The 22,855-nt window shown below is 52.4% G+C and overlaps 1 protein-coding gene across 4 annotated transcripts in view; it reads left to right on the top strand.

The window, feature by feature from the left end:
• SSBP3 (single stranded DNA binding protein 3) overlaps positions 1–22,855 on the top strand; it is a 163,378-nt gene that overhangs the window by 64,856 nt on the left and 75,667 nt on the right. Inside the window, exon 1 of one of the 4 annotated variants that reach the window (XM_079921446.1) lies at positions 18,842–18,890. The exons of the other annotated variants lie outside the window; for them this stretch is intronic. Coding sequence (XP_079777572.1) covers positions 18,888–18,890 — 3 coding nt within the window. The 5' untranslated portion in view covers positions 18,842–18,887. Of the gene's footprint in view, positions 1–18,841; positions 18,891–22,855 lie in introns of those variants that run through there. 4 annotated transcript variants of the gene reach the window in all.

Here is a 22,855-nt window from a genome sequence, read left to right as displayed (position 1 = left end):
TATCCTGCTGATTGGGGTTTGTGGCCCTGGGGGAGGAGGGTGGTTGGTGGATCTCACTGTTTAGACCAGCTGTGGGGTCTGTTGCAAAGTGGAAGTACCAAGAAGCAGAGTGCTCACCGGAGGCTGCTTCAGAACAGGGTTCACACCTGGAGTTTGCAGAATATGTCCTGGTTCAGTGCGCTCTCCACTTCCACTCTGTGCGTATGCATTCATTCATCCAACATAGGTTCTGCCAACGTAGCATCCTGCATAGCATCTCTCCTCTGCCACGCCCAGGGCAGGGTGTTGAGGAAGCCAGTGAATTAGGTACAGCCCTGCCCCTGGGGTAGCTGACAGTTCTGGGTGGTCCCCGCCCAGGTGGCCACAGGGGCCTCATGTGCCTTCTGGGACCCTCTGCAAAGAGCTGGAATGTCTGGAGTGTTCCCACCATCCTTGTGAGCCACATGCTGACACTGCAGCATGCCAGGCCCTGTCTTTGGCGTGGGATTATTTGCAGTTAGTATTCCAAATGTCAAGTTCCCCTTGACTTGAGCTGAGCAGACGAAACAAAATGGCAGGCAGATTAGAAGGGGCTTGAGAAGCCTTTTAGGATTTGAAAACCTTACTTTGTTGACTTTGAAAAGCTGCTGAACCGGGCTGCTCTGCAGAGGCGGGGGCATCTGTCAGGTACCCACTGTCTTCCTGGGCCTGGGAGGGCCTGGCCAGTGCTGCTGTCTCCTTCAGGTACTTGGGAGCTGGGCGGTGTGAGCTTGCACAGCAATTGAGTCCAGTCCCTTCTCCTTAGTGAGAGCAGAGGGGAGGAGCTAGAGTCTCTGAGGTTTCAGAAGGGGTTTGAGTGGGTCCCCCAAAGTAGGGGGGGGACATGTCAGTCAGTATCTGTTTAAACTCGTGTTTGCGGTGCCTGATGCTAAGACTGGTAGGTGAAAAGGGGAGTAGATGGCCTACCGTATTATAGTCCCTCTGAATGGATGGTGAGAGGTTTAAAAAGCTAGTGCTCACCAAAGGTGCAGAAGTACCTGGCTGGGACCTGGAGTGTCATTGCCTTCTTTCTACAGATGTGCAGCAAGGTGTGGTAGCTGAAGCTCAGAGAGGTTAAGTAATCTGTGCGAAGCCACACAGGAAGTGGTAAAGCTGGAATTTGAGTAGTCTCTCTGGCTCCAATGCCCATGCTTGTCCCATGACATCACATTGGCTCCTCCCTTCTCGTGAGACTCATTTCTCCTGCCCTTCCCCCAACTGCTTCCTTTTCCTGCCTGCATTCTCCAGGAATCCCTCTGTGGGTGCTGCCTCATCCAGCCTGGGAGAAGTAGTAAGAGCTGAAAGTTTGAGCGAGAACCCCGCCCCCAACTGCTTTTCCGCCACATTCCAGGGGACAGAGTGTTTGTCTTCCTGGATCTTACGTGCATACTTGGCTCCTGGGGACAGGCAGAGATGAGACTCACGACTTGTCGGCCCTCTCAGGGTCCCAGGAAGGGTTTGTGAATCGATGCGTCTGGGATCGGGGAGGTAGACTTTAAACGGTGTGAAGCTCTGTAGCCTGTGGTGGGCAAGTTTTAAGGCTGGCCCGACACATGACCTTGAACCCCAACCTTAAATTGGCCTCTGTTTCCTGCAGCTTTTGCGGGCTGATTGCATAAATGTTCTCGCATGGTGCACAGTCGCCTGGCCCCAGAGTCTGCTGGACGGTGGTTTTTGCCCTTTCTCTCCTTTTTCTTTGCCCACGTATGCGTGAGTGCCTTTTATTCCTAAGATACGCAGCTTTCTCAGTCCCCATCCTGGAAATATTGCTGGAATGCAATAAATCTGATTGTGTTTATGTTGAAGAAATGAAACACATTACTGTGTGGGGAGGAATGCAGGAGATGCCTTGCAAGGGGGCCGTGTTTATGACAACAGTTTGCACATGTGGCTTTATTTTTGAAAGCATGGTACCCCTCCTCCCCCCACTTCCTTGATAGAACCCTGGTAATAAGAGCTGTCTCTTGTATCCGGGTGTTGGACAAACAGAGGGCAGAGCTGGCCAAGACCTTCCCAGCTGTGGCTGTCACCTTCTCAGTTCTGAGAGTCTGGCTTCTTTGGGCCCTGTCATTTCTCGGGGTTTTCAGCTCTTCCAGGGACAGCGCCTCTGTGCTGGTTGAGTCAGAGCTGATTAGTGAATCCTCCCGCTCCCATTCCGGGTTGGAAACGACAGGATGAAATTTAATAGGCATAAATGTAAAGTCCTATAGGTGGGTTAAAAAAAAAACAACCCAACTTCACAGGCACAGGATGAGGAAGCTTCATTTGAATGGTGAGCAAGAAAGTGACCCTCGAATGTACCAGACAGTCGGTTCTGTGTGCCAGCAGTTGGCCATCACTGAAAGAAAGTGACTCAGGCTCGCTGAATGAGGACTGTGTCCATAAGGAGAAGGATGATGTTATTGTTAATAATTCATAATAATAGCTAGGTGCTTTACACGCATTATCATTCCATCTTTAAATTCATCCTTTGAGGTAAGTCAGAGGATCTTCTTTTTTTCGGAAGAGGAAAAAAGAAGTTACACTGTGCCCAGTGTTACACTGCAAAAAAGTGGCAGAATCAGCTGGAACCCAGAGCCTGTGCTATTTTGAGTGAAGTAGAGGGTCAGTAGATGGTGGAGCCTCTGAATGAAGAAACGCTGAAGGAAATGATGGCATTTAGCTTGAAAGCAGTTTTAATAATGTCTGACTTTTGTATGGTCCTTGCTCTGTGCCAGGCACAATTCTAAACAGTTGATGTGTGTGTGTGTGTGTGTGTGTGTGTGTGTGTGTGTGTGTACGTACGTACCTCAACTCCATTATTATCTCTGTTTTACAGAGGAGGAAACTGAAACACAAAGTTAAGTGAGTTGCCCAAGATGATATAGCTTCTAAGTGACTGAGCTGGGAATCAGACCCAACTAGCATGGATAAGTGTTCTTAATTTTTAGACCATGCAGGCTTGGGGAGACTGGTTGGGGTGGGGAGAGAGCCGACTGTGCTCTTTGTTCTTTGCGGCAGACTGTCTGCAGGATGCTGGCTGCTGTGTTTGGATCCAGGGCAGACCAGGGCCTGCGGGTGAGTGTGTAAATGCGAGAGGGTCAGCTCTCCTAAATCTGCATACCAGGTGCCTGTGGAGTAGGCCCTTTGAGCAGAGGCAGTGAGCTCCCTGCTGCTGGGTGACTCCTCACCCGTTTGGGCTCCTGCAGAGGCGAGAGGGTGGAGGAGACCACCTGTGTGGGAGACGAGAGACACCCCACCAGGGCCCACCCATGTAGCTGGCTGGCTCCCAGCCTTTTGTTGAGGACAGGCCCAGCTTTCCTGGCACGTCCCCTACCCCAGGCAGTGGTGCGTCCCTGTGGACCGCTGGAGGGGAAGTGACCGGGTGTCTGCCAGGTCCAGCCTGCCCTATTAGGAAGCCCCGGCTGTCAAGCCCAGCAGAATTGCTGACGGAGGCACTGGGAACAATGCTGCGTGGGAGGAGGTGTGTGCATGCGTTTGCTCGCCTCCTGACCTGTGTGCCAGCAGTGACACACTTTGTCCCCTCTGGTCCCCTGTGGGCACTCAGCCGGCCTCTCTGATGCTTTTGACTCCCACTTGGGCTCCTGGTCCAGCTGCAGCTTTGGCTGCAGCCAGGGAAGCCAGTCAGCTGGCTCTAGTCCCTCCTGATGCCAGGGGAGTTGGGGACACTGGCTCTGGTTTGTCCTGATTCCAGGGAAGTTGGGAGCACCCCTTCGGCTTACATGGTCTCCTCAGAGCACTTCCCAAGGAGCCCTGGGAGCCTGGCACCTCCTTGTCAGGTCAGGGAATGGAGGCACGGAGAAGCGGAGTGACTTATTGGAAGCCACATAACCAGCGAGTATGGCTGACGCTGTAATCAGGTCCTGGTGACTTGAAACAGGGACCATTTGGTCCAGACCTCTGATTTTACTGATGAGGAAACAAGGCCCAGATTTGCAGCTTGACCTGGCCAAGGCATCTCAGGTCATCAGTGGCAGAACCAGAACTAGGACCCAGGTCTCCTGCCCCCAAATACCGTGTCCTCCTTACTCTGCAGCCCTCTCCTCCACTTCTGGTTTCCTGGCATCTCATTTCTGCTGGTGCTTCTGCAGGGCTGGTGCAGTGACTGTGACTGCCACACAGGTTTCCTTTCCCCCACTGCTTCCACTGCCTTCCTTGACTGCCAGTGTGTGATTATCCCAGTTGTCACTTCCTTTGCCTCCTAGGACTGGTAGCAGCGGCTGGCTTATAGGAATTTAGCCAAGTGGAGGGAACGTAGCCTTAGCCAGGCAGCTTTGGGATCCAATCCCAGCTCTTCTACTTGTGAGCTGTGTGACCTTAGGCAAATTGCTTAACCTTTCTGAACCCTGGTTTCTCATCTGGGAGTTAAGATGGTTTGGACTAGATAACCTCCAGTGGCCTTCCAGTCCTGCAGGTCTTTGACTAGTGATTTTCATGAAAGTGAGTGTGACCCACATGGACCTGCATTTGGAGGCTCTTGGGAAGGGCAGGTGACATAGACTAGCGGGTTAAGGCCTGTGTTGGGAGGCACAGGGCATGCATGCGTTTAGAATTCTGGCTTCACCGGAGGACTGTTGCCTTGGCCTTGGGTGCTGGTGGGTGATCGGGGCAAGGGACCCTGCCATTCTTTGTCCCTTCTTTGCTACTTCTTTCTCTGCATGCATGCTGTGGGCATGGACACTGTTTGTCCTTGGTGGTGACCACTCAGAGTAGAGAGGTTGCCGGAGGAGGGTTGGCCAGCTGATGGGCATGGCCTGGGTCAGCTGGGCACAGGCAGGTGTCAAATCGTGCAGCCTTTCACCTGGATTGAATGCCGCTGGATTTTGTCGTGAGAGGAACTCAAGCCCTGTTATTAGGCCTGAGAGATCTCTACTCCACATTAGACCACAGGTGTGAGGTGCAGGGAGGGGTGTCAGCGTAAAACCAGAAGCCTTTGGGCTTTCGTCACTGTGTTCAGTCTTGCAATTGTGTTGGCTGTTTACATGGTTTTCATTCTTTGGTTTTTGCCTTGGCTGTGAAGTTGTACTCTTTTCTGAACTAATCCTGTTTCATGTAACCTGAACCCAAGTATCTGGCCATGAAGGGCAAGCTTTTTTCTCCTCTTCCTTAACAAAGGATATCCTAGACTGCAGCATCTGGAAATGATTTGGCATCTGGTTTAAGTGTGTGTGCGTGCATGCACACACTTCTAGAATATAACATGCCCTTACCCACATAACATGCCTTTGTCTCTCCATATACCTGTGTTTCTTTCTATGCAGATGACTTTACATATGGAGGTCATTATATCGGGACATATGCTTACGTGTGTATACATGTATAAACCTTTATTTCTACTTAGAATGAGGAAATTTTCAAGGGCTTGATGTTTGTTGTGTAGTGCAAGGGCTCTTGCACTGATGGATGTATTTTTCTTTGAAAGGTTTAATAAACCATTTAGCACTGCCTTCATGACTGTAATGAGCTGTTTCCGCATTATTCCTGGGCTCTGCCTTAACAGGCCTCCCAAAACCCTGTCCCCACCATACTGTGGCGGCCCCCACCCAGAGTTGGGTGCTCTAGAGAGATGGCATGGTTCAAGGTGCCCCTTGTTGACCATCTCTTAACGGTATCTCTTCGCTGCCTGGCGTTGGCGTGGATGGGAGCCTGTCCTGGGAATTTCTGGACCTGTTGTGTCCCTCAGATTTGGGCTCAGGGAAGGAATGTTTTGACGGCACAAGGTTGGAGCTGTGGGTTGTATTGAGATTGGGCTGTGTCAGCAGGTAAGAGCCTGTGTCCTCACCTCGAGGGTGATAGGCAGGGAGCTCTGAGAACCTCTGTCCAATCTGGTGGAGGATGGCCAGGGGAGGCGAGTGAGATGAAGGTGGAGGGAGAGGACACCCCCCTCACTCCCCCATGGACTAGGGTTTGTCCTTGCTCCCCTTTGCCCCAAGGGACTGCTGGGAGGCTGATTTATAGTAACTTCTTAGACTCAATGCCAGGAAGACTGTGGTAACCACAAGGGTGAATAAAACAGGAATGGGCCTTGGAGTAGGCAGGGGGAGGTGAGCGAGGCCGGTGGATGATGCCTGGGGCGTGTTATTAACTCGTCTCTGAACTGCAGGTTAAGATGGGGGGTGTAAGGTAAGGTGGGGCTGGTAACAGTCCCTCATGGTCACCCCTAATCCTCTTTCCCCTGGCACTAGTGCCCCCTGGGGTAGCCTCCCTCCGTGGCGGCAGCAGTTACATTTATCGATTTTTGCTTTTTTTTCTGTTGACAGTGGAGTTTGGCCCAGGTCTCCCTCTGGCTCAGGTCTGATGAGAGCCCTTGAGAGCACTTTCTTATGCATTTTCAGTCCTGTCCTCTCTGCTTTGGGGACTGCCTAAGGGGAGAATAATGCAGGTCTCTTTCCTCCTTCTGCTCAAGGCTCTGGGTGGGGGTGTGCGTTAGGGACCAAATGATACCTAAGCCAGGATACTTCCATAACAGGCCACGCCATGCATCATTGTGTCAGGGCAGCAGGTGTAAACCCGATTGTTTGCGATGTGCAGCCCTTTAGTGAATGTTGAAGGCTCTCGCCGTAGCTTATGGAACATTGGACCAAAATCCACCTGAAAAGCAATCCAAGGTTCCTCTCCCCTGCCCACCCCAGCCCTAGCAGCCTGACGGGAACTGTGAGGTGAGGAGGGCCTTCCCCCAGGTCTCAGGGAGGTGCAGCTGTTTTGTGTAGAGCATTTGCTGCCGTGGCATCCAGATTCTAAGAAGCTGGGGGCTCCCTGCTTGGGATGGTGCCTCGGAACAATTGACGGGGAGCTGGATCCCTGAATTGGGTCTGGAAAATGTCCATTTCTGGTGAACCCTCACAGAGCCTATGGTTTCCTTGAGGCTTTGTTCAGCTCCCCTGTAGCGTGGGGCCTGGGCTGAGCCTCAGGGCCCCGGGGGAGGCAGAGGCCCTTGATAATGGGCCACGTGTGATTGCAAGCCCCAGCCTGGCCGGCCGGTCTGCCACCTCCAAAACATAACTCAATATTGATTGTGCAGGAAGCCCAGACTCAGTCATATACAGTAATCCTCGCTCCTTGAAGGGAGAAAGGAAGTGGATTTGTCCCTGGTACAACATGCCTTGAAAAATGCATCTTGATTTAGGATTCAGCTTTTTGCAGCATATTTTAAAATGTCAGAGAGATAAATATGCAGGTTTCCTTATGTGTCTGCCTTGAACAGCCTTTAACAAAAAAAGTCTGTCATTCATCCTCAGGGTCACAGGTGTGTTCAGATCCACCCCCACCCCTACCCCGCCTTTGATGGTGTGGTGTGTCCATCTCTCTTCCACGAGCAGAATTTTGTTTGGGCTTCAAAGTCCCTTTCTTCCCAGGAGATACGTTTGTTTCCCCAGTTTAAAGGTGTACAGAGAGTTTCCAAAATATTTTTTGGAACTTTCTGTGGACCTGTGGAACAGGCACTGGCTTCTAGCTACTTAATCTATCAGGGGACCCTTTTCACTTCCCAACCCACCGGCCAGAGGAGCCAAAGAGGGAAAATGCATGCTCCAGCCCCTGCCCTCTGAGACGGGCGTGCACTGGCTCCTGTGGCAGTAGAACTGAGGAAGGTGGGCCTGGTGTGAGGGGAGCCCCATTCTTGTGGTGGTGCCTTTGGCCAGCACTTCACTTCCGTGGTTGGGGTAATGGTGCCTTCTAAGCTCAGTTCAGATTTGGAAGGGCTTTGAGCCACAGGTGAGGGAGATGCTGCTGGAAGGTGAATCGGTCGTGAGGTTTATATCCTGTTGTCATTGTGTGTGGCTTTTAGCAAGATACCCTGGCAGCCTCGCTGGTGATTTTTGTCCCAGAAAGAATTAGAGGGGAACCCCAGGGTTTTTCAAGATGTGAGTGTGGATGTCATGACACTGTTAGGCTGGTTGAGGAACTTAGAAACCTCAGTGGCCAGTGCAGCCTTGTGCCTGGGGGAGAGCTGCCAGGGGAGCTTGTGGTTTGACAGGTAGTCATGAAAGGTTAGGCCTGGAAGGAACCTGGAGGGGTCTCTCTACCCTAGCTCCCGCCATTATGTAGATGAGGAAATGGAGGCCCAGCGACTTGGCCAAGGTCACACAGATCAGCCGCCCGAGCCAGAACCAGAGCCCAGCCCAGCCCAGCCCAGGTATCCTGACCCCAGTCTGATGCTTTTCATCACCTTGATTTACTGTCTCAAGTGGGCCTCACTGGTGACTCAGGGGTCCTGACTGCAGCACGTGAACAGAGCTTGGCCAGCACCGGGCTCATGCAGGGCTGCCTACCCTGTTCTGGGTCAGTGGGTTTGATTTCTGAGGACCGTCCCTGTGGCATTGAGGACCTTGCCTGTGCTCATTGTTCCCCTGCTGGGTCCCCTGTGTGTTGCTGTCAGGGCGCAGGGAGAGAGGATGGGAGGGTGGGAGGCATCTTCCTGCGTGGGATCTGCCTGGATATGAGGTCGAGGTGGCTGTGGAACAGAAGGGGGAGACCCTGGGGTAAAAGCCCCCGTCCTCCCTCTCTAGTCCCTCTAGTTGCTCTTCCTCTTCCCCTGAAAACCATTTTGAGGAGCATAACATTCATCATGAGCTTTATTATGGGCGACTCTTCCTCATGTTTAAAAATAAACGCTGGCATACAGAACTATATTTGGTATATGGAAGTCTTTTGCATATAAATGTGCTTAAAGGACAACTGCTTTATTGAAGAAGCAGAGTGAGCCCCAGCTAGCGGGGCACGTGGGGGGCGGGTGCCGAAGGGACCCCGACTGAGGTCTGCCTTGCTCAGGACATTTGGGTTGTAGTCTTCAGTCCTGTTGAATCTGCCGTCCTTTCCCCGGGGACAATTGCCAAACAGGATAACTGGTACTTAAAAATTCATAGAAAATGTTCTTATCACAACGTCATAATTGTTATGACTCAGAAAAGTAGAATTGCCAATCCACTCTGCCTGTCTGCCCTCACTTTTGTTGCCTACCGAGTCCCCAGCAGCAGCTGCAGAATCATAAAGAGAGAGACAGGGGAGAGAGGGAGAGAGAGAAAGGAAGAAAGAAAGAAATCCAGGGCAATGCTTTATTTATGTTAACGGCTACATTTGACTTGAAAATTCCGTCCCCTGAGCCTTGAGGTCAGCACATTACGGAGTGATTGATGGCTGTCAGGAGCGGGCAGGGCGGCAGATTGCAAAGGGGAAGTGGACAGATGATGCCCTGGCTTTCGAGGGCTTAGCAGAACCCAGGCCTTGAAAGGAACTCGGTGGAAAACAAAGCAGATGGAGAACTCTGCTTTGGCCCCTGCCTTTTTCTTTATTCTCTCTTTCCTTTTTCTTCCCTTTTCTGTTGAACGTTAGGAAGTGGGGGGGGGGCACCTCACTCCATCAGCACACTCCAGGAGTATCGCTTTTGGGTGTGACGCCGGGTAGGATCCTAGAGAGGCCGGACCCAAGAGGGCACCCCCATTCGAAGCAGGCGTCTGCTTAAAAACCACCAGGCTCTTCCATCACGTTGCCCGTTGTTAAAAGCCCCGTAAGCATCCCCCACCTTCTCCTCGGCCCCATCTTCTGAATCTGAAAACCAAACAGGGAGGACCAACTCTTGGGGCAAATCGTTCCCACCATACGATCTGGGCTACTGCGGATTATGTTTCCAGAGGGCTTCCCGGCTAATCCTTGTGTGTTTTCACCGGTAGAAACAAATGGTATCAGACTCCCAGGCCTGTTTACAGATGGGGAGACACGGGAATGATGGAGGAGCTTTGAATTTTAAACATTAGCTAATGAAATTGCAGACGGGGGCACTGGGTGGAACGGCCTGGGTATTCCCATGGAACGTTTCTCCGTCAGCTGTGAGGGAGAGGCCGGCCGGGCTTGCTCATGTGCTCCACAAACATTTATGGAGCCCCTTCCCTGTGCCAAGAGCTGCATGAAGTAAGAGCTCTCGGAGTCCTGCCCTGGGGTGTCCCAGCTCCGTCAGATAGAGAACACAGCCTCTGTGATGGGGACTGCGGGAGCAGAGGCACAGCTCAGGATGCTGGGGACTTTCTGCAGGGAGGAGGGTGCTGCTGACACCTCACGAGGAGGAGGGAAAGGAGCCTGACCTGGCTAAAAAAGGGAAGGCACTGGGGAGGGGAGGGCATTCCAGGCAGATGCTGATGCGGGGGAGGTGCTGGGGGAGTTGGAGGTGGGCCTGGAGCACTGTGTCTCTGCTCTAGAGGCCCCGGCAGGATGACGGGAGGCTGGAGTTCGTCATTTCCCCTGCCTCCGCCTTCCCCTCTCATTGCTGCTCCTGTGCAGTTGTGTCAGAGACAGGACTGGCTGTTCATTCATCCGCTAATTGTTTTGATAAGAGACTCTAATTATCCACTGCGATCATCAGATTACCCTGAGCTCCAGGAGGGAGATTTGAGTTTGAGCTGCTGTGGCAGCCACCAGCAGCACCATCTCCACTGAAAGGGACCCAGCGGTAGCACCTGGCCCACTGTGCCGCTTCCCAGTCTGTGCCTGCAAAGCCATCGCATGAAGGGGTCACAGGTGCCGGGGATGGGCCCGGGAAATCCACCCGAAAGCGCAACCTCTGATGTCAAGCAGGACTTTCCCTTGGATTATCTTTGCCACTGTGTTAAGTCCACAGATAAGAGGTTTGGTTCTGGGGATTTCAAAGCAAGGTTGAGGAGTGTGGAGAAAACCAGAGAAGCAGCAGTAATGCCTCTAATGAATTGACATCAGCAGTCAAGACAAATTCAGATGCCTTTTTGGACCGTTCGATTAAGTTCTACTTACATGTGATTTTGGTATAAAGAGAGCAATAGGCAAAACACAACCAGGAAGGCAGATTATAAATTAATCCAATCATTGAATCCTCCAGCAAAGGTAATGGGGAATGATGGCATCGTAATTGATCTGATACGGACTCTTACATCAGTGGGAGCTGCAAAGTAAGGGAGCATCATGAGTGACAGTGAATGACCCATGGGAAGATTTGGTAAGGTATGTGTGACCTTACCCCACAGGGCTTGTCAGAGGGGAGCGCTCCCCCCCCCGCCCTCAGCTCCCGTGTTCAGGCAGTGTCTGTAGATCCGAGAGGGGCTGGAGAGCCTGGTGATACTTGAGCTAGAAAAACATGTTTCCATCCTGCCTTCTCTCCATGAGATCAGAGGCTCACCTGGGCTGTGGGGTCTGGCTGGGATTTGGAGGGGAGGGTGGGGTGCCGTTGCCTACGTAAAGTTAGGTCCTGGCCTGAAAGAGTGGCTGCCGTGTGTGCTGGTGTCCAGGGCGTTGTCTTGCCGCTGATACAGTGGAGCTGCAGTAGGTGATCACTCAGTTCCCCTTTGGCTGTACGCTCTGAAGCTCCTTTATTCTTGAACCCCCTTCTCCCACCAAAGCAGAAAGCCAGAGAACTTCAGTCCAGCACTCCTCGGTTCCACAGTGCCTGCCGTCTGCTCTGACGTACTTTGCTGCATCCTGGAAGAGGGGGCACTCTCCTTTTGTCTTCATATTTGGGGCTCAGCTAGCTGGGACGTTTGGCAACACGTCAGGCCATATATCTTGAAAACCGCCCCCCAGAAACGACCTCGTTTAGCAGATTTACTGACGTATTGGGCCTGCCTGTTCTCAAGGGCCGCCATCCTAAATCACAGCAGGTCCACTGGACTTGGACGCCTCAACGCAGAACTTTTCAAAAAAATTTCAGGCAGGATATATCACTGCCCCATTAACTCCCTGCCATTAATCTACTCCTCCTAAAAACCTGAAGTTTTCTCAAAAGGACTGGAACGTGGTGAAAAACGGACCCATTTGGTAAATTCTGTAAATCAGGCTGTTTTTCTCCTCTCCTCACTCCCGAGCAGGCCTGCCTCGATCGCCTTGGTGATGGGATGCCTGGGATGCCACGTGGGCGGGGGAAGCTGCAGCCTCGAGGGGTTTCCGGGGAGTGTCCTGGGGATGGACAGCACTCTTCAGGCCACCCTGACCTGTGGGATCCCTGAGTGAAGTGTTCTCTGAGTGAGGCTTGGGGCTGCCATCAGGATCGGTTACAGAAACTTGCAGTGGGTCCCTAGTGGGAGCACAGAGGCTTAGCTGAGCTCAGTCTTGCTGAGGGGATGGGACCCTGTCAAGGACTGTGTGCGGGGGGCAGACCCCTTCACTGATTCATCCCTGATTGCTGAAGAGGGCCCTAAAGGCTAATGAGATTCCATCCACACTTTTTTTTTTTTTTTAACATACATATGTGTCTTTTTTTTTTTTTTTCAAATTCTTTTCCCATTTAGGTTATTGCAGAATATTGAGCAGAGTTCCCAGTGCTATACAGTAGGTCCTTGTTGGTCCATCCACACTTCTGGTTCCTATAACTAGAGGTTTCCTCCTTTTGGAAGAAGATGATATCCATGAGCTGGGACTTTGGAGCCCACTGACCTGGGTTTGAATGCCAGCTTTCTTGGTCAGTAACCTCAGGAATTCAGGGGCACTTGAAAAAGAAAAGATACGTGACTTGGAAGAGAGGGGGCCTGGGCTGAGCAAAAGGAAGACAAGGAACAGCAATGGTCTCCAGGTCCCCCGTCTCCCCCTCCTCCATGCTGCATCTGTAAAATGGGGATGAAGCTCATTCTGCAAGCATGCTTGAGGATTAAATGAGTCAATTCTTGTAAAATGTCTAAGATAATATCTGGCGCAGTGCTGGCTTTCTGTAAATGATACTCTGTAAATCTGATGGGGGGCACACAGCATACCTCCCACACCCCACTTGCTCATCCTGCTGAGATGGGCCCATGGCAGCCTGAAGGAGGAAGTCCTCTTTTTCGGTAAGTCCCCACCGCCCTCCCCCCAGTCTTTGCAGTCTCACTGTACAGGTAGAAGAAGCAGAGTTGGAATGTCTCCGTAGGTCAGGGCCTTCCCTGGCTCCTTCCAGAGTCAGTCCTTTTCACCTCGAGAACAGGTGAGAATTCTGTGAATTCAGTGTATGTCTCTGCTGTCACTGGAATCCAAGATGGGGCTTTTCCCCCAAGTGCCTACCGCCTCTGCAGGCTTTCTCCCTGCCCTCTGCTTGCCTGAAGGCAGATAGCATGGCTGCGAGGCCGGGACCAGTCCTCTCCTGCCTGTTGGGACAGGGTCTGGAGAGCAGGCCAGGACAGGAGGCTGGAACACCCCCTTCTCCAGGGAAGAGGGGGAGCCTCATTCCAGCAGGACACCTTGGCATCCCGCCCTGCTGGAGGAACTGGTTTCCAGGGCCTGACTCCCAGCCCCACCTGCTGTAGGGGTCCTGGGGGCTGGGGCCACGGATTTGGTCTGTGTTTCTTGGAGTAGTTTACTTTTTCCTCCCCCTTTGGCGAAAGTACCTATTATCTGTGCATCTCCTGGCCTTTTGCAAAGCTAATTAAGCCCTAGAGGCAGAGTTTTGGGGCCTAGATTTTTTTCTTTCCCAACTAAAGAGTTGTTTTAGGTGCTCTGGGAGCTTAATTGACTTGCTCAAGGGCTGATCATTGGATCTGGGGGCTGGGATGGGGGAGGGTAAAGGACCCAGAACCTCTCCCCTCTGACAGCCACCCTCCTGCCTCCTGAGTGTCCTAATAATTCAAATATCCTCGCCATCTCTTTGTCCCGGGAGCCTGGAGTCGCCTCCTTAGTTCCTTGAAATTCTTAGGCTAGAGTTCAGTGAACAGACTGTGTGGAGTGTAAGTCATTATTTATCAGTATTGTCCCGGAAGGCAGGGATCTTGTGTGTTTTTATTCCCAGTGCCCCAGTAAGGTATCTGGTGCAGTTTTGGAGGAAACCAGTGATTGTGTGGAGTGGCTGCCCTGTGACAGGTGCTGCGTTGGACTTTCAAAGCCACCTGGTAATGCCAGTTGACCTGGAGGCATAAGTGGGTTGTTGGTTTTACCTGAACCTGGCTGAGTTGACTGGGGTACTGAGGTTGGGGGTGGGGTATGGACAGCTGACTTGTTGCTTGGAGCCCATAGCTTCTTTTTCTTTTCATCCTGGGAGGAAGGGCCTTGTCTTCTGCATCTGTTTAGTGGACACCCAGCTTGACTTGGCCTGGCCGTTATCTTTCGGTATTCGGTAGGTACCATCTTACATTTATGTGCCAGATGCATTATTAGATGGTGGTGATAAGAACGAGCTACACTGTGGGCCCTTGAGGGGCTTGCCTCCTGGACCCGGGGCAGTGGCTTAGTGTGGACCTGGATCAGAGAAGGCTGGCCCCTGTCCACGCTGGTGGCTGCTGGCCATGGCTGCTCACGCACGTACCCCTCAACCCACTGATGCATTCTCCTTGCCTTGTGCCGCTTAAGATCTCAAGTCCAGGAGATTCTTTAGTCCTCGTCAACACTGTTTACCACCCCCTATTGCCGGAACTGTGTATTACTCTTCCTTGCCCAGTCCACCTGTCCCGGCAGCCAGGGACATGGGGGTAGATCAGAGACAGGTGACCAGACCAGAGCCTTCTTGTGCAGTGATCTTAAAAACTGCTCCTTGGGAAGGCTACAATGAGGGCCACACCTGTGGAGCTGTGCCCTCTCCCTTCCCCACCTGCAGCCTTGGATGTCAGGTGGACCTACTGAGTTTTTGGTCCTGGAGCTTTGGAAGGGGCACAGTAGAGCAGTTGGCATTCCATTTTTCCAGCCCCTTTCCCAACCAGCTTTCTGTTTTTATGTCCAAGCTATCAAGCAATGCATAAAACTTTATGGTTTTACTCTCTTCCTTGCTTACCTAACTCCCTCACTTATAGACAAAAGGGCTCAGATCCCTTGTCCGCCCCCCAGTCCTCCACTGTGAGGGCCGTTCTATCTATTTGTACCCTGGTGGACTTCAGTTGCCTTTAACTTATCCTGCCCTGAATGATCAGAACAGCACAGAGTAGACACTCCAGGATGTTTGAATGAATGTGAAGGAGTCTAGTCTGCTGTCCTCGAAGGGCTCATTGTGTGCAAGTCATCGTGCTGAAGTGGTACACATCCTTCATTTGGTGTGCGTAGCAGCTCTCAAGGGTTGGCGTCGATTCCCCTGTTTTGCACAGGAGGAAGAAGCTGGGGCTCAGGCAGGTGAAGACCCTTGCAAGCCCCTGACCCAAGGGCTACACTACAGTATCTGTGGTATACTTGGGTAATGCAGTGAGAGCTTTCAGGATGGAAGCCCTTGGACGGAAACCAGAGATGGACACCATCCAGCCACTTGACCTCAGGCAAGTGAGGGCCTACCCGAGTTCTCAGTTTCCTCATCTGGAAACTGGAGGCACTGGGATGAATAGGGACTGCCAAGTGCCACCAGAGTTCTCTCCGAAATGCCCATCTGGCTCTGCTACACCTGTGTCTGTATATCTCAAGGAATCTCTGTCTCCTCTGCTTCAGGATGAAGCAGAAGTCTCTCCTTTAATCACGGCATCCCTCATCTCTCAGGCATGCACAGAAGGGCTCCTTGGAGTTCCCTGGACATTCCATATTCCCTCGCACCACAGTACCTTTGCACATGCAGTCCCCTCTGCCCAGGATGCCCGATGCTCCTTTTGCTTGCTTGGAGGGCAAGTGTCCCTTGACAGCTGGGCTCTAGGTTCTTTTCCCAGCAAATCTTTTCTGCCTCCTCAAGGTAGAATAAGCTGCTCCTTCTTTTGTACTTCATTCATTCCACAAATTCACTGGTTGAATGAATGCCTCCTGTATGCCAGGTGTGGTGCTAGTTGCTAGAGTTACCGAGACAGCCTCTGGAGCTTACCTCTGTGGATCGAAGGTATTTATCTGTTTGTCTCCCCCGCCCAGTTTCCTTGAAGTTGGGGCCCATCTCTGTGTCTCTGCCCCAGATTCTTAGCATCTGAATGATGCTCATGATCCTGACTGACTACACAGCAACTCGGGTATTAACTTTAAAACCTGTTTGGTGTTGTCTTTGGCTTCTTTGAAGTCGGACCTCTCCCCTCCTTGGTCTTTTTTTTTTTTTGGCAGTGCCAGCATTTCTTGCCTCAGAAATTGGCTCTTCTTCCACATAACTTGTACTTGGTCCTTCCCCACCCCCCATAAGTCACTGGTATTTGCGTTGAATCTCTCCTCCCTTGGACTGGAAGCCCCTGGAGGCCAGGGACACGTCTGAGTCACCTTGAAGTCCTGCTCCCTCCCACCTGCCTGGGGTGAAGCAGGTACCCAGTGCATGGGTGGATGGCAGGAGGCAGGGGTTGTTGCATTGCAGAGGAGTCTGGGAACTGAGGGAGCCCCCCTTCTCCTGTCAGAGCCTGAAAAATTGGGAGGTCTCTCCAGACTCTGGAGTTTGAGACCAGTTTCCCCAGCATTAGTCTTTGTGGTTGGCTCATTCTTTGGACCTCCCAGACCACCTGCCTCCTTCAAAGAGAAGGGCCAACAAAAGAACAATAAAAACACCGGAAGCAGCATGTCTTAGCTGCCTGCCACCACGCCCACGTGCCCCCCCCCCCCCCCCGCCCCCGCCAGTGTTCTTCAGGACCCTGTTTTACAACCTAATAAATTGATGCAGAACCTGCTTTTGGCCATTTTTCCTGGAGGTGGTCATTGTCCCTTTGGAAAGCTGGCGCCTGCCTGGAGGGTTGATCATTAACAAACTCAGGCGGGGTCTGGGTGGTAAAGGCAGTAACACAGAGAGTGGACTTGCCCTGGGAGGGGGAATGTTAAGGACCTTTCCAACAGCTGGGCTAAGAGTGCGTTCCAAGCGGTTATAAGGTTCAGCAGGAAGCTGAGCCACGAGGCAGCGCCCTCCTTCCAGGAGAACCCCTGTTAGGGGGAAGACCTCGAGGGTTCCCCTGCCCTGGTTTTTACCTGCCTTCCTCCCCAGCAAAAGCACATCTGCGTACCTACATGGTGGCTGGTGTAGACCTGGCTGGGAGCCACACAGGGGTCTACAGTCCCGTTCCTGGAGGAGCTTTTCACGATTAAGCAGTCGCCATGTGGGGGAACGTGGGCTTTATCTCTGATCTAGTTCCGTGACCTGGACTCAAGTCCAGCTCATTACTTGGAAGCTCTGGGAGATGGAAGTCGGCTCATCTCTGAGCCTCAGTTTTCCCATCTAGAGGTTGGGGATGAGGATGTAGTCCCTGCTTCTCCTGCTTGTTACAAGGATTAGAAGAAATGCAGGTAGAAGCACTTGACACAGACTCGGTGCTAATACTGGTTGGGCCCCTGCTCTTCTCCATTGAGCATGGTCTGCAGCAGCCAGTGTGGTGATGAAAACCTAGAACACTAAGGATTCGGCCACAGAATTGCAGCGTTTGCAAGCCTCAGTTGGCTCATCTATAAAATGGAAATACTCAGGTTGCTGAGGGGAGAAAATGAGATCATGGGAGGAAGGTGCTGGGTATATCCTGGGACAGGAGATATATATATATGTGTACACACACACACACTCTCTCTCTCTCTCTCTCTCTCTCTCTCTCTCTCTCTCTCTCTCTCTCTCTCTCTCTCTCTCTCTCTTCCCATCACTCCCTCAATAAGTTTTAAGGATATATTAACTGGTGTGTAGGTCAGGTTGGTGCAAATAGTATAATAGTCTAGAAAATTTTTGCAGTAGGAGAGCAGAGGAGGGGGGGAAGATTCCTGACTGGGGGTAGGGGATCTGGAGAAGCTTCTGGGAGGTCTTGCCACCTTCTTCATCAGAAGGAGACCTGGGGGGCGGGGGAAGGCTAGGGACATGGTCCTTTCCCAGCATCCTGTTCCTTTAAGCCCGGGCTTCTAGCTTCTCCACCAGGAGGTGAGACTCTGCAGAGAGCTGCTTGGAAAGCTTCATCTTCCCCCTCCCCCAAACTCTGGGGGTGTGAAGATGAACTGGTGTAACTATAGCTTGGTGTTTTGGTGTCTGTGAGAAAAGCAGAATTGGCTCAAGCTGCTTTCTCAGTTAAGGGGATTTAAGAAGAAAAAAAAAAATTAATCCAACCCTGGTGATCAATCTGACACCTTCCCTTTGAGCCCCAGATGGCTGATTGGTGTAGAAAGTTGGCCACTGCTGCTGTTGGGGAACGGAATGGTGTCTCTGTCTCTCTATATTGAAAATGATGGCTCTCTGTACGCGCTTGCACACTATTTATAAAGACTGCCTGCCTGGTTTGGTTTTTTGGAGGGTATTTCAATATTCCCAGAAGGATCCTGTTGGTTAAATGTCATTCTTGGAGGTGTCATGTTAACAGGGCTTGAAACCAGGTTCGTTTGCCATGGTTCAGAGTCCCCCCACCTCTTCTCCCCTTGCTGAAGTCCCCAACCAGCCTGGAGATGAGGTAGATGGCTCGGAGCAGGGTGGAGACCCAGGTTTTGCTCTCCTCCTACCTTAGGTCTGATGCCCCTTGTCTTTTAAAGACAACTTTAGCAGAAGTTTGGAAAGTGAAAGGAAAACATTCACTCTACCATTATCTTATCACAACTTCTAGACTTGGACAAAACGCTCTCCCGGTCTGCACATGTGTTTGTGGCCTGCTGCTTTTTCTTTCGATAAGCGTGTTTCCAGTTATTCCTAATTATCCTCTGATGGCTGCATAGGCTTTATTTAACCATTCCTCTATTACTGGATATTCCTTCCTGTCCTCCCTCTCCCTACCCCACCATTGTATATAACGCTGCAATGAACATCTTTGCATTTCATTTTGGATGATTTCCTTGGAATAAATTCCCAGAAGGGAAATTACTAGGTCAGAAAGTATGGACCGCTCCTTTCAAGATCCTTGTGTCACTTTGCCAGATTATTTTCAAAAGGATCATCTTCATGTATACTGATGCTCAGATAAATGGGTATTCTAACTGCATTTTTACTTGTATTGGGGATTATAAAACAAGTTTTTAAAGGAAGGTCTTTTTTTGCCCTAGATGAAAAATGTTATAACCCGGACTTTCCTACTTTTTGTACCAACCACCAAGTCCAACTGCGGTGTGCTTCTCGTAGTGCCAAGGGGAGCATGGTGAGTGAGTCCTTTCTGTTCCCTGACTGCCAGGGACTCACAGCTGCCCAAGAGAGGAGAGACAGGTGGCTGGTGGGAACAAAGGTGGAGCAAGGCGTGATCTCATGCTGCTGCCGGTGCTCTCAGAGGCTGAGGAAGACCAGGAGAGCCGTGGCCCTGAGGAATGGGCACAGCCGGTGCCTGCTCTGTACGAGAAGGCTCTGGGAGTGCCCTGGTTCATCATTTTGTTCCACTGTGTATGGGGCCTCCTGGGCACCAGGCTTAGTGGGGATAGGGAGATGGATGAGAGCCAGCAGTCTCTCCAGGCAGACAGAATCACACAGGGAGCTTCTATGTGATGTGACAGATGGCTGGAGAGGGTGCCATGGATGCTCAGGGCCGGAGTGACAAGCACTGCCGTTCTTTTGTTCTTCAGAGTTTTGACGCCCTTCTCCCTTTCCTGAGCGCTGGGGGCTTCCCTTACTTACCAGCAAGGAAGGTTGGGCAAATCAACAAGTATCCCCTCCTCGTCCAGTGCTTCTACCCAGCTGGCTTTCGACCACCTGGAATTTCCATGCTGGGAAGGGACGTTGGAAGCCACAACCCCAGTCCCTGCTGGGGTGCTTGCTACCTAACTAGGCTCACTCTACAGGCTTTTTCTCCAGAGCCCTTGGAGGTCCTTTTTAGGAAGGATCTCAAGAAAAATGTAAGGTCATAGAATATTTGTCCTGGGAAGCAGGGTTAGAGGTTTCAGGCCCAAAGGCCACATCTCTTGGTCACACTGTCACGCATAGAAGTGTGCTTATGCCCTTTTTCCTTGTGGGTCTGCGAAGTGGGAAGTCCTTTATTCTTTCTGCTTCTGCACAGAGTTTGTGCTGCATGGTGGGTCCTCAGAAGAGCTCACACGTTGGGTTGGTGTGGTTTGTCATTGTGTGGTCACCCTCCCCTGCCCCCGGCAGAGAACCAAGTGATCCTATCTCTCTTTGCGGACTGGGTCTAGGGTTACATGTTGGGGGTGGGTGCTCTTTGGGTTCCTGGGAAGAGCCCTAGGATAGGAGGGGAAACCTGGGTGCTGGTCCTAACCCTGCTACTTATTAACTGGATGGCAAGGCCCCTCCCAGCCCCCATTTTCCATCTTGGCCCTTCTGGTACCTTCCAGGCCTGAAAAGTGAAAATCCCGGAGTTTGTGCTTACCAGCTGCCTGAGGTTTGGGAAAGCTGGTTTTGGGAAAGCTTAGCTATCTTGACTCTTAAGTAGCATCGACGTAAGACCTCTGCACAGAGGTGATGGGCAGTTTGCAGCCGTGGGGGAGAGGGGGCCCTCTAGGCCTCAGCGTGTTCGTATAGGACCCCAGGGGACTTGACTGTGGATGTTAGGAAGCAGCACACAGCAGGCTTTGGTGTGGTCATCTCCCCCCTCCCCCCACCTTCCCCAAGTTCCTGGCTGTGGAGCAGGGAACCTGAGGCAGGAGAGAACTGCACAACCTGCAGACTGTGCCGGGAGAACGGAGGGTCATAGGACCCTGCTCCCAGCTGCCTCTCATTGTCTGATGTGGCAGTGACCGTAGCGCCCCCCCCCCCCAGTCCTTTTGAGAATAAACATATCAACAGGATTGATCACCCGATCGGTCCCTGGGCAGCTGGCTCTGGCCTGCATCTGGAGCCGATTTCTCTGCTGTCACACACCTATTGTCTTGGATGGTTCACTTCCACAAATCAGAGGTTGGCTTCACCGCCCTAACCCTGCCACGACCCCCAGACGCTTGTTTGTCAGTCGAATGAACACTTCCTGCTCAATGTAGGAAAAAAAAAAAAAAAGCCTGAAGCACACGTGGGCAGTCCTCAAGTCCCCCCGCTCTGCTCTGATGCAGACAGGATGTTCCCATCCCAGCCCCTCCCAGGCCTCCGCCCGCCCTGGGACTGCCTCTCCAAAGTGGATTCAACGGGCAGGAGTTTCCAGGAAACTGGACTATCACCCCCCCACCGGAGGGGCAGCTTGGAGGGGAGGGGACACCCAGGGACTTCAGCTGTGTGCTGTCCCCAGGTGGGACCAGCAGGTCGTGAGCCCTGGCATGCCCCTGGCATGGGGGTTGGTCTCTGAACACTGGGTTCAGGATCTAGGACAATAAGATGGGACAGCCCTCAGGGCCCAGGGAGGGTTGTCTCTCGCCTTTGGGCTAGGGGTGGGGTCTGTGAAGGAGTGCATGGAAAGGGTTCTCTGGTCCTCTATGAAATCCTGCCATTCTTCACAGCTTATCGTGAGCTTCACCCTCCTTGTGAACGGAAGCCCCCTCTGACCACTTGCCCCAAGCACTCTCCCTTTCTTTTGAAATACTACAAAGTTCAGAGCTGGTGCTGCATGCTGGAGTCCTTTTTCCTGTGGGCCGCTCCTTTGTTGCACAAGAATGAGAAAGACCAATTGGCCAGTGAGTGCTGGAGAGAGGCAGTTGGGTTTAGGCTAAGACAGACGTGTACCAGCGCCTCCACCAGCTGTGGGGAGGCCTGGCTGCTGTAGATGTGAGGCCACAGAACCCTGGGCTTTGGTAGAGTAACACAAGGACTGTTCCTTTGTGCCGTCGTCTTGCCTTTTCACAGTGATGATAATTTGGCTCATTCTCTAGCTGTCGACCGGCACAGGGCGGTGGGGTTGGGGGCAGAAGGGCTCAGTGCAGTGGGGCTGCTTTCCTGAGCCCGCCGACATGTAGCTCCCTCCCTGAGAAACCACTGTGACGGTGGTGGTGACACGGCCAGCTGTCCTCACGTCTTCCCTTGTGGGCTGCCTGTCTGGCTCACGTGCTCCTGATGAGGGCCCTATGAGGTAGGCGGGGTAGACTCGACTGGGGCTCTTGTCGGTACCGTCCTTTATAGTTGTCCAAGGCCTTTGCTCCTTGGTGAGCCCCATAACAGTCCCACAGATTAGGCAGGGTGCTTGTCTTCCTTCACTCGGCCCCCGCATCCCCCAGGGCCTGGGAGTCTAGTGGGGGTTGGAGCTGACTTTGCTCTCCAGGTTCTCCACACCACCTCACTGCCCTCTGGCTTTTGTTGAGGAGCAGAGTGTGCTTCCGGCTCGGCCCTTCCCGTGGGTATTTCCAGCCTAAGAGGACCTTGGTCCTCACTCAGAGCTGTGGGTGGGTTTCTGCCTTGAGCCCAGGCTGCCCAGGGCCAGACTGTCACTCTGCTGCCCCCTTCTGGGGTGGCCCGTTCTCTCCCCGTGCCTGTCTCCACCGTGCGTGGCGGGAGCAGGGGGAGAGATCTGTCACTGGTGGGTGTCGATGAAACAGACCCCAGCACGTGTGGCTTGGAAGACCTCAAACTGCTCTAGACTCTGGAGAGATGAGGATGGGGACCTGGCTCCTTCCAGCTGCCATCAGCCCTCAGTTCAGAGACCCAGACAGGCAGGCAGGCAGGCAGGCTCACCGTCTCCCTCAGCTTGCCTCGTCCTGTAAAGCGCAGTTGTTCCCCTGCCCGTCACGTGTTGCAGGCATTTCAGTTGTCTGACAGACCAGACGGTGAAAATACCGGAAGGGGGGACCTCTCCTCTTCCCAGGAGTAGGAGAGGCAGGGCCCAGTCCCCGGCCTTCCGACTCCCATCCCGGGACACTGCCCACCCCAGCCCTGCTTTTCCACTTAGCTCTCGTTCTCCCTGAGGTCTGGACTAGTACTTTGCAGATCGCATCAGGGAACCACTTACCCCAATTAAAACAGCCAGAGTGGGAGCAGGAGGAAGTGGGCTGGGGTGTGTTGGGGATGTTTTAGCTAATGCAGGGAGTGCTTTTTAAAAGGCAGGTAGAAAACTTTTTTCTCTTTGTAGATCAATTAAAGACCCTTCTTAAAATTAACCCCTGGAAGGTGTGTCAGTGCGCTCTGTTTTCCTATGTATACCCAACTCTGTGCAAACTAACCCCCGCGCCCCCCACAAAACCTCCATACTCTCAACGCCTTTAGAAATTTCTGTGACAAAGTGACCAAGTGTTTTTTAAAAGAGCT

The sequence above is a fragment of the Stenella coeruleoalba genome, assembly GCF_951394435.1.
Source record: "Stenella coeruleoalba genome assembly, chromosome: 1".
Taxonomy (NCBI): Eukaryota; Metazoa; Chordata; class Mammalia; order Artiodactyla; family Delphinidae; genus Stenella; species Stenella coeruleoalba.
The sequence above is the reverse complement of the archived record's forward strand: the minus strand, read 5'-3'. Positions and strand labels throughout refer to the sequence as shown.